Raw genomic sequence first — 11,488 nt, 5'->3', positions numbered from 1 at the left:
ATGGTCCAGGGAAGAACCACATAACATCAATTATAAATGCACTCGATAAATTATTTGCAAGTATTAACTTGGCTTTCAGGCACTTCAGCAGAACAGCATTTGCACAGGTGGAAGGGAATTTCCGCACACACATAAGTACCTTTCATGGCTAGTTGTGTATTTACAAAAATTATTTTTAGTTTACTTTAGTTTTGCAGCTAGTTGGCCAAGGAAAACTAACCCGAAGAATGTTCTTCTTCATTCTCCTTGAGCTCTGTTTTTCATTTTGTTTTCCAGCTGGGTGGAGAAATGTGTGTGAGTGTCTAGGTGAGTTTAAAATGGCCACATTCGTGCACGTGTTGGTGTTAAGCACTTCCGGTTGGCTGCTCGACTGCTCACCTGACATGCGTTTCCCACCGAATGGCAGGAGGGAAAACCCTCTGGAGGGGGAGGGGAAAAACCTCTGTGGCTTCGACCTGCACTTGCACCTCTTGGCTTCTGACAGATCCCCACCTTCCTGCCAGCCACCCAATCTGCCTCGCACGTCCCGGTTTGATTTTTCATTAAGTTTTCAAGGGGAGCTGTAGCGTAAGTCACCTCTCTGTTGGTTTTCTTTTCACTGGGTATCGTTAGTAAAAATTATTTTCAATTAGCCAGCTACAGCAACACAACTGCTGAACAGGAAAATGGATGGCCCACAGTTTTCGTTTTCGTTATTTCGATTCTCGAGCTCTGCTCTGGCATTTCCACTTTCCTTATTGCCCTCAGAATGCAAGGGAATTGGGAGCAGACGGTGGATAAAATGGTAAACCAATCACTAATTGAATTAACGAATATGACAGCTGGCTATTGCAGAGAAGATATTGATACCGAGTAATAATTCGTACCTATTTCAATTAAAAATGACACGGACCGGGAGTAAAGAATATATTTTATTGATTATTTATATTTAGTTTAGTGACCCGTCAGAAAAATATTCCAAATGTTATTTTAACAAATTATGGATGCGCACGTGCATATGAAAACAAAACTAATTGAATAGTTGTATTCTTTGACAGCTAATAATTTTATGGTCTGAATCGATTTATGCGATTGCCAAAAGTGTTAAATATGTTTAGCAGTGACTGACAGTTAAATAATAAATAAATAATTACCAAATAACTGTGAATCCAATGTTATATTCCTCATTTAAGTGGAACACCCATATTTAATGGTAATTGTAGTAGTTCATTTGTTGTTTACTTTACTTAGCCCACAATTTTCCCTTTAATACCCAAAGTAAGACCCCCGAAAGTAGACAACACTTCGGGCCTATCCCATTGTTGCAGCTGACAAGCCAAAGAGTTTGGGGCTATTTCGGGTGTAGTTCCAGTTGTTGATAGTTTGCCCCAAACAATGCTGTGGGCGCAACCACGCCCCTTCCAACAACAGCAGCTGGTCCTTGACCTAAGCCTGGCCAAAAGAGAAAAGAAAGCCAAACACTCGAACTTTAGCCATTCGGCCCATTCAAATGCAAATCGGTGCGCAAATCTTCAAATGACTTCGATTGGTTTTCTGGCACGGCTTTTGTTTCTGCCGGCGATCTGTGCCACAGAGGCAGGTCCTGGACAAAGGACCTGCTTTCTTTGGGCGCACTTCTAATCGTACTCCGCACTCCGGACATGTAAATGCATTATACAATGGTGGCCACAGAATTTTAACGAATTTCCCAAACCGAATTGACAATTTAATTTGCTGCTGAGCGTTGTTCTCAGTGCCCCATTCCCCGAGTCTCCCTCTCTCGGTTTTCGAAACTTTATGAGGCCAAGTCCCATTTGCATTTCTGTGAGAACTCGATTTCCGCTCGGTCAAGTGACATGATTGATACTCCCGGGCTCCAGGCGTCTGAATAATTCCAGGGGATCGGAAGAGGGATTGGGATTGTCCTTGCCTCGCCTGTTGCCTGTGGGCGTGAAAACAACACCCGGGGCTTTGACATGCCCGGACATGTCCAGCAGGCGGCGGCGACACACGGGCGGAGTCCACAGACAGACTCGGAGTCGGGATCAGGAGAACAATGCACTGAGGGGGTGACGGGCATCGCACCACATCAAGTAGCCGACACGTTGCAGCTTACAAAGTTGTGTAAAATGATTTTTGTGCCCAGTGATGACAACTAGCTGAGGACTGAAGAAGCTCATTAGCTGGCGAATGCCTAAGCCTTCGATAGAAAAATGTCTGGAATTTAACTGGGGAGTGGGTGAAATAAACCGCTCCAAGCTAAAATGCACTTTTATTAATAGAAAAATATTCAAATGTACTTTTCCAGAAATAACTATAATTATTATCTTTTATAAATTATATTTGTTGAACTACTCTTAAATACCATTAAATACTATGATAATAGTCTCTTAACTAAAATATAATATTCAGAGTTTTGACGTTTTTAAAGGATCTCAAATAATTACCCGGAGGATATATTTATTGAAAGTATTGCTCACGCAGCCATCTCAAAGTTGGCTGGTTTGGTTTTCACTTTAAAATGATTTCCTACATAAACCTCGCAATCAAAACGTATTCTCTACATTTTTGTGAGCAGATTGCTCGGCCTTTATTTTAGAAATGGAAACTTGTGGCAGCCCCGTCCTCTGTGGCACAATATCAAATGCTTTTGTTTGTTCTACTGGTTTCGGACTCAGACTGCAAACAATTAAGTTTGCATCTATAGAGTGACACTTTTATTTTCTTGTGGTTTCCAGGCACACCCGAAAAAAGAGACTCTCACATACGTAGATGTGTACGCGCCAGTGTCAGTGGCAATTTCAGTTTTTTGGCAACTGCACAGAGCTGGAGGGGACTCCCCTGCTTCGATGTGTCAGATGCAATGGAGTTTTAAATAAAATGTACTTGCAATAAATTTCCGCCAGCTCCATGGAAATATATTATCAGCATATGCTGGCAGCTCCTCCTATTTTTTGGCAAGCCACAAGCCTCTTGTCCGATTTAAATATTTAATCTGATTTCATGTTTCGATGCGTTTTATGGTAATTTACAATAAGTCTGCCGTTGAGTGAGACAGTAAGCAAAGAAAGCAACCAAGTTTCAAATATATTTAAATGAGTCTTTGCATCTTAAAAACATATTTAAGTGGTGCTCTGCATTTTAATTGGGCCCAAATGATAACTTTAAATAACAAGTTGGTCTAAGGATGAGCTTATTTGTGGAAGGAAGGAATTATGACAAAGTAGACTTAAATTAAGCAAAGTATTTCGAGCACGTGAGCTTCTTAATTGCGGCTTATAAATTCTTGTTAAATGATTGAGTTAACAAAGCGAAACAAAGCTTACAACTCAGCTTGAAAATTTCAATGCAAAAATAGCTTGTATATTAAATTTTGAAAGTGTGTTTGCATTTTATCTTTTAGCTTTTTACGAGTTTCTTACTTACTTGCAATAAATAAACTGGCCTAAATCAAAATACAAATTATGCTCTAAAATTTAAAGCAGTATATTTTAATTTATTTATTTTATAAATCCTTTTTATTCTCTAATTTAGTTTTTGCATTACGGAAATAATAGCTCTTTTGAATTCACCCAACGAAATATTTTTAATAATTGCAATTGAACAAACAATTTTACTAAAAACTCTACTTAAAAATTACGATAAATTTAAGAAAAAACTTAACGACATTTTTTACACTTTATCAATATTTTTAAAGTATACTTGATACCTATAGGTAATTCTAACACCAACATTTTTTCATTCTCTTAAAAAAATTAATTTGGTTTTCTTTTTGGCACACTCTAATAGTTTTCTTAAGTCAACCTATAACTCGCCATTGTCCACTTTCCGCATAATTTCCAGCATTCGGTCATATAGCTGAGTTTTGACGTCATTTCCCCAAATAAAGTTGACGTGGTTATATCGGGGATCAGGAATCAGGTAATCGTGAACCACATTCGGCAGAGTATCGCGTAACCTCAGCACATCTTTATCGGAGGTCAGGCGATCGTTTTTACTGTAGTACAGTGCCACTTTGCAATCCACGTTAGCCACTTTGTACTGTGGCGGGGTGTCGGCACCGTGTCTTCTTCGATTCTCCCAGGCGTTGTAGTAATCGTACTTGAAGAAGCCTCCACTGTGGATCTGCTGGCCATAGTGCTCCAGGGACTTGAGTGACGATCCCGAAGATGCATGTCCCGTAAAAAGCGGCACGAGGCTAGTATTGAACTGTTGGTAGTCTACGCCCATTAGTTCCTGGATGAAGTAGGTGCACGTGTTTTGAAAAATAAAGCTGCAGATCTTATGACCGAGTCTTTGCCACACATCGTTTTCAGGTAGAAATTCGTAAATGCCAAACGATCTAGCAATGAACTAATAATTAATTGGAAGAAAATGTATTAAATAATTTAATTCTCACTAAATAAATAGCTTAAAACACTTACGGTCAAGGGTCTCAAATATTTTACAAAGGTCAGGATAATGGGTGAATCGATGTTGTCCCAATATGCCACGGGAGCCAGGGCCTGCATTAGTTTGATCTTTTTCATGTAGGCAGGCCGCTCACTACCCATTACAAAAAATGAGGTTGTGCCCTGCGAGTGACCGACATAGTGGACCTGCTCGAATCCCTTGCTCCTCGCAAGGACATAATCGATGGCAGCAGGAAGATCGTACATGCCGAGCTCGTGAAAGGAGAAATCCCAGAACTGCGGTTGGTATCGGTGGAATCGCTTATGCTTGCGCGAATATCGATTTCCCCTGGTATTTAGCAGCCAAATATCGTATCCCAAATCGCTGAGCAGGAATCCCAAGGACTTTTCCGGACCCAGTATCACATATGCTACGGAACTATCCAGCAGGCCATGTACCATCAATACCGGCTGTCCGCCCGGCTTTGGAATTCTATGAGCCGTGAGCACAAAGCCGTCCTTTGCTTGGATCTTATGGGTTTCCGCCGGATATCCATACTTTTTGATTAGATCGGGCTGAAAAACATTTTTTAAATAAAATTGGCAAATAAAATAAATTCATATTTACCAAAATTATTTATTAAATATCTTACCGTGATCAGATTGGCATCCTCTAAAATGTTTTTTTCGACCCTTATCAAATCGCAAGTAACCACGTTCCAAGAAAAGTAAAGGCAGATCAAACTGCCATACATGTACTTTACAATGAAGCTTCTAAACATATCTTTACTTTAATCGCAGCAATTTGCAACATGCACTTGGATATGGACAGAATTAATTGAAACAATCCAAATTGGCCAATCAAGTGCTTTAGGCGAGATCTGTTTCTGTTAATAGTTCATGTAGACAATTGTTTTAAGTTGCAGTTAATCGATATTAAAAAGGTTTCAACACAAACTTTAACCTTGCAATTTTTTTATAATTATCTTTATTTAAATAACGATAAGTCCACTAATTTCCTAGAATTTTACTAAGGATTTTGGCTTTTACATTTAAAACATTGTTTCAGATTAATAAAAAATATTAATTTATATCAAGACAATTTTTAATGTTATTTTTTTATTTTCAAAGTTTTTTACCATAATATCATATTTTATTTAGTGCATATTTTTGGATTATCTGGCTTTTTGTTGGTCAACACATTTTGATTTTAAGTTTTTTAATTCGTTTTTTTAGTTTTAGTTAATAAATTATGTTTTTGGTTTTTATATTAAAAACTTTGTTTCAGATGATGTTTGATTGACATATTGATATCTTCTTCAATTTATAGATATAAACTTATTGCGTACCACCATTAACATTTTTATAATATTTATTTATATTTATTTATATCTTAATCATTTTTATATCCTTTTCTTATTTTTAAAGTTTATTTTTACTAAAATATAATATATTATTTGGTGCTTATATTTTTATTATCTTTCTTAATGTTAGTATTAATCTCAAGTCTTCATTATTAATCACATTCAATTTACGATTAATTTTTAATATCCCGTATGGCTTTTAATTAATTTCAAATACTAATTAAAACATTTGTCCCTTTTTTTTATTCCAGTTAATAATTATTATTTTGTTTCTGGTATACGTTATTTTTTTGTTTATGTCCAAATATTTTTTAAATTTTTTTTAAAGTTAAAAAAACGTTATGAATTAATTTTTTAATTTATGGTTAAGTCAATTATATTTAGTTTAAACAACTTCCGTTTAATTTCACAATAATATTTAATTAATAAGCTTCCTGACATTATTCCTAAAATATTTCCCCTTTGTCGATATCCTTTCTAAAATCCTGTCACAGAGAATAATTTTTTCCAATTTATTATGAGTCGTAAAGTTTTTATTGGATTTAGAACTACTCCCGTTGCGCGATCAATTGCCACTGAGCGTGGAATTTAGTCGTGTGCCATTTTTGATCCGAGCAGCTAATTTTAGTTGGCAAGCTAGTTAACTCGCACCCCTCCTTGACCCGATTGCATCTCACGTGAATCAGGGCAATCAATATGCATAAAATAGTAATCTCTCATTGTTTAGAATATATTAAACGAGTTTCCCTAGCTCGGTAGGTGGAAATGGAAGTGGAAAGAGCAACAAGTTGACAGTTGGATAAGGTCGTGTAAATTGATGTGAAAGCTGAATGGCGCATTAATAGACTGATAACTCACACATAATTGTTAATAGCCATAGAATTTGAAGTTATTGAGTTTGAGCGAAACCGGTTGCGGACAAAAAGTAATTATTTAACTAACACGCCTCTAACTAACGTGATTAATGCATTGCAAATAAATAAATATAAGGTAGTTAAATTAAATCCAATGTTAGTGACTTTTTACGCGATACTCATTTCAACTCTCCTTTTATAAATCATTGAAGATATTTGATTAGACAATGGTGTTTATATAGTATTTTCTTTAACATCTTGATTGGACTCAAAAAATACTAAATCCTTGCCATCAAAATTAGAAATGTGGTGCTTACGCATTTTCATAACTTCAATCATTAGGTCCCAGACAAGTTTCTTTGCGTCGATGCCCTAGATGAGATCCAAATGGTTGAAGTTTTCATCTGAGACGAGATACTTGATATATCGGGAAGACTGTTGTTGAGTAGATCCACGTCCTCCGGCGAAGCCAACCAGTCGTTATTGTTGTAATAGAGCGCCATTTTGGTCCAGTCATTATTGAGTTTGTAAGACGCTGGACAGAGGCTGCCATAAAGAATCCAGTTTTACAATCCGTAGTGGTGCTGAGTTTCTCAGCTGTCCGAAGTGGTGCATCTGCTTGGTGGATGCTCCTGCCGGCGTGTGACCCTCCAGGATCTGGATCCGGTTCTTAGTCTAATTAAGCTACTGCCTGTTGAATCCGAAAATGGTAAACAGCAAGTACTCGCACCTTAGTTGGAAACAGGCGTATCGTGGTAGGCAATTTCCTTAAACACGTTGATCACATCATTGCTGAGCAGGAATTAATTGAACCCAGTCGACCTAGAAAGAAACTGAATATGAATTTATATGGACATGAACAATTTCACTGCCAGCAACAAATGTATCGTAAGAGGCTGGGCAGATCATAAACGCCCATCTCATGGAAGGAAAAGTTTAAGAATGCATGATCATCGGTTGCGTACCGGACATGAAGTTTCGAATAGGTATTGGCACATTGGTCATCAAGACATCGTAGCCCTGCTTATAAAGCAAGTATCCTTCGAGAGTCAATCAATCTCAGTGCAGTTAAATTTAATGGAATTTATAATCTTACCTAGGGACTTGGATCCATCATCACCCAAGTGACTGAGCTATCTAGTAGACCGTGAACCATCAGGCCGAGCGATCCTAAACAGACCCAGTAAATAACAGTCGTCAGTCTGGACTGTGTAATTCTCGACTGGATATCTATGTTTACGAATCAATTGGAACTGGACGGGGGAGATATAAGGAAATTACAATTAACCAGTTGCATTCTAATAACTAAATGAGTAAGATAAGCTTTAAAATACCCCAAAACGTACGAATAGCCATAACGTTACATTTTACTTTTGTTTCTATAAAGTTAGTTAGTTACAGACGGACGTGATCTGAATTTTTATAATATGGAAACCAAATATCCTGTTAATAAATTTAGTTTTACGAGAACTTTTTTAATTAGTTTTATTTGTTTTTTATTTTTCTTTTGGTCCGATCTCTACAAGCTACAAGTGATACCTGAAGTAAGCTACGCTTATAGGCCGCTAAATAATATTTATAGGCAATAAAAATTCGGCATTTTAACCTTTGAATAGCGGGTCTGTCGATATTTAAATGCTTTTAGTAAGTTAAAACAATATTGGTGTGTGTAAATATTGCTTGGGCAAATAGGCTTTCACATTTCTAAAAATTCTTTGTGAATAAAGAAAACATTGTTATATCTTAATCACAAGAACAAAGTTTCAAACATGTATTAATATAATGCATATATTTTCGTGTTTTTTAAAAAATTAGGTTAATTTTATATTAAATAATAAATTAATCTATGAATAGCCGTAAAATATAATATACTGTGAATAATTAAATTATAACCATATTCTACCCGCTTAGATAACTGAATTCTCATGATTTCTCATGTTTTCCAGCATTCTGTCCCACAGCAATTCCCTGGCATCGATGCCCCAGATGAAATCTAAGTGGTTGAATTCCTTGTCCTCCACCAGATACTTTTCCACCACATTTGGCAGTTGCCTGTGCAGCATTTCCACATCCTCCGGCGGGGCCAACCAGTCGTTCTGGCCATAATAAAGGGCCACCTTGGCCCGGACATTCTCCAGATGGTAAGACGGCGGTTCGATGGTCCCATAACGCCAGTGGTTCCTCAGCCATCCGTAGTCGTACTGCCGGAAAGCTCCCGAGCGATTGAGCTGCCCGAAGTGCTGCATCTGCTTGGTGGAGGCTCCGGCCGGCGAATGACCCACGATCACCGGAAGCATTGTCTCGTTCAACTGCAGCTTGTCGAATCCGGTGGTCAGGAAGATCACGTTCGAGCAGATCTCCTTTGTAATGGTCGTCTCGTCGCAAATGATCCGGTTGAACATGCTGATGAACTCGTTCTTGGGCAGGAACTCGTGGACTCCAATCAACTTGAGCACCAACTAAATTGGGGAGGAAAAACATTCGTAAGTATGAAGAAGACCACAGGGAAATGCAAAGGAGGAAGAGGATTTGAATTGGATATTAGTATGAGGACAATCCCTAATATTCCAACGCAAAAACACTCTTCAAAAGGATGGGGTTAAGAGGATGGGGTAACTTACGCTCACCGATAAGTGCCACTCGGCCAGGAAGTTGACCACTGGACTCCGGCAGTGCTTTAGAAAAGCCACTGGGGCCAGGCCCTGCATCAGGACGATCTTGTCCATATATTCGGGTCTTTCGCTGGCCATAATCCAGAACACAACCGTTCCCTGCGAGTGGCCGATGTAGTGCAGCTGACTGACTCCCGTCGAGTTTAGTATGTAGTCGATCGTGCTGGGGATATCGTGCTTCCCCATCTCATGGAACGTAAAGTCCCAGAACTTGGCATGGTGGGTGCTGTACTTCACGTGCTTCCGCGAGTACGTATTGCCCCGAACATTGGCCATCCAGACGTCGTACCCCTGATCGTAGAGCAGGTAACCTTTGGAACAGAGCAACGCAATCAGTATGGGGCACTCCGAGATAGCCTATGATCTTACCAAGTCCCTTGTTCGGGCCCATCATCACCCAAGTGGCTGAGCTATCCAGCAGTCCATGCACCAGAAGCACGGGAGTGGCTCCCGGTCGAGCGATCCTGTGCAGCGTGAGTATATATCCGTCATCGGTCTCCACGGTGTGATTCTCCGCCGGGTAGCCATATTTATTTATAAGACTGTACTGCAGGGGAGAAACAGAGAGAGATGATGTTAATAGTTGAAATGAGTATAAAAATTTATCTAGCTTCTATATAATTTTATAGGAATTTATTTTAAATCACGTAATTGATATGGACAACTAAAAAAACGGAGGATTCACGTGAACTAATCTGATTTGTTTCATGGAAATTTATTGAATCATCATAACAACCATTAACATAGCTGCGAATTAATCAGAAACGTTATAATCTTAAATGGAAAAATTTAATTCTAATATTTTTTAAATACTTGTAAATAACAAACTTAGTACGATGAACAAAAACGAAAAGGTTTTAACACGTTTCCATTATTACATTTTTGCAACAAACCAGTGATGTAAGTATTATAATTATTTCTAAAAATAGGTCGACCTACTGTGTTCAAATGGGAATCCTCCTGTATGTTGGGATCCACATCGGTCTCGATCCTCAGGTTGCTGTCCACTGCTACTGACCGACCCAAAAAGGTCGGCGTCTTGAAGTTCACGTTGAAGAGCGTGAGGTTTCCGAACGTCAGAGATATACCCTCAACGATTCCCGACTGCATTAGGCACAGACTCAGGGTAACGATTAGCAATTTTGCCGACATTTTACGGCTCAACTAAATACACAATGAATTTGGATAGATATAGGGCCTAGCTCTGTGGATGCGATCGGTGCGAGGCACAATTGTTGACTGATGACAGTCCCGATTGACGGCAACAAAGAAACCTTCTGTGAGCGCGAGAAATTCGACACTTCCCCACACGACTAATATTCGAAATAATCAGCACTCGACCGACCACGTATAATACTTTCGATTGAATTGAATCACTGGGGCACAATGTTAGTTAAACCCGCCGATAACCTGCCTGCCTTCGTCACTAGCCAACGGCTGATAAGCGGTGGGTCCGGCTTGGAATGGTCTTGACTTTGGATCCACTTACGCACGAGATGTCAAAACCGCCGGCCCCCAGCGGCAACTGAAGATGTTTTGTCGTTATTCCGACTTCGGCTCCAATACCCCCAAGGGGATCCACCTGGCAACATTCCCCCGGCCAGCAGAAACAAACTACACAACATGTTGCCAGGCCAATTGATTCGCTTAAGCTCGGCTCTTTTCTCAACTCTCCCCATCGCAAATAACAACTGGTTGTTGCTCTGCTCAGCCGGAAAGAGAAAAAACATTACATTTTATTAATTACACACACGCTTTGCAAATTTGTGAATCATTGCTGGTTCATTTTCCAGATGCTCAAACAACAACTTTAGCTAATATATTTTTTAAAAATAACAGAACCCCTGTGACCTAGTAATCGTTATCTTGAAAACTGTAAAATCTAACAAGATTAGAGCACTAGAAAAGGTTAAACACTATTTTGAATAAAATTCTAACGAATCAAAGTCCAAAACGCTATAAATAATAGGCATCAATTTAATTATCAACGTCATGTAATATTTTTCAACTGGCCTAGCAGACCTTCAAATGCTTTACTTGATTTAAAAACCTATAATCCCTTCCCTTGATCTCTACATTACCATTTGGTCTTATTAATAACCCATTCACTACGTTAGTTTCATTTATTTTTATTGAGCTACACATTTATTAATTATATTTTCAATATAATTTAATATTATTCCAACTGGCCTAATAGACCATCATTTGATTTATTTATTCATTATATT

The 11,488-nt window shown here is 38.5% G+C and overlaps 2 protein-coding genes and 1 pseudogene across 3 annotated transcripts; all 3 read right to left on the bottom strand.

Moving 5' to 3' along the window:
* Positions 1–3,783: 3,783 nt before the first annotated feature.
* LOC108055966 (lipase 1) lies at positions 3,784–5,125 on the bottom strand. Its single transcript, XM_017139555.2, has 3 exons — positions 5,024–5,125; positions 4,404–4,946; positions 3,784–4,332 (listed from the first exon to the last, which is right to left on the bottom strand). The coding sequence occupies exons 1-3, from the start codon at positions 5,123–5,125 to the stop codon at positions 3,784–3,786; spliced, it is 1,194 nt and encodes a 397-aa protein (XP_016995044.2).
* Positions 5,126–6,822: 1,697 nt separating this feature from the next.
* LOC108055956 (lipase 3-like) lies at positions 6,823–7,593 on the bottom strand (annotated as a pseudogene).
* Positions 7,594–8,189: 596 nt separating this feature from the next.
* LOC108055994 (lipase 3-like) lies at positions 8,190–10,779 on the bottom strand. 2 transcript variants are annotated; one of them, XM_017139593.3, is made up of 4 exons: positions 10,200–10,779; positions 9,630–9,807; positions 9,216–9,571; positions 8,190–9,047 (listed from the first exon to the last, which is right to left on the bottom strand). In XM_017139593.3, the coding sequence occupies exons 1-4, from the start codon at positions 10,410–10,412 to the stop codon at positions 8,496–8,498; spliced, it is 1,299 nt and encodes a 432-aa protein (XP_016995082.2). In that variant the 5' UTR covers positions 10,413–10,779; the 3' UTR covers positions 8,190–8,495. The 2 variants fall into 2 exon arrangements, with proteins under 2 accessions (XP_016995082.2, XP_016995081.2); XM_017139592.3 differs by having other exon boundaries at positions 8,192–9,047; positions 9,210–9,571; positions 10,200–10,778.
* Between the last annotated feature and the right edge of the window lie 709 nt (positions 10,780–11,488).

This window comes from Drosophila takahashii, chromosome 2L (assembly GCF_030179915.1).
Source record: "Drosophila takahashii strain IR98-3 E-12201 chromosome 2L, DtakHiC1v2, whole genome shotgun sequence".
Classification (NCBI taxonomy): Eukaryota; Metazoa; Arthropoda; class Insecta; order Diptera; family Drosophilidae; genus Drosophila; species Drosophila takahashii.
This window is presented reverse-complemented; position numbering and strand designations above follow the sequence as displayed.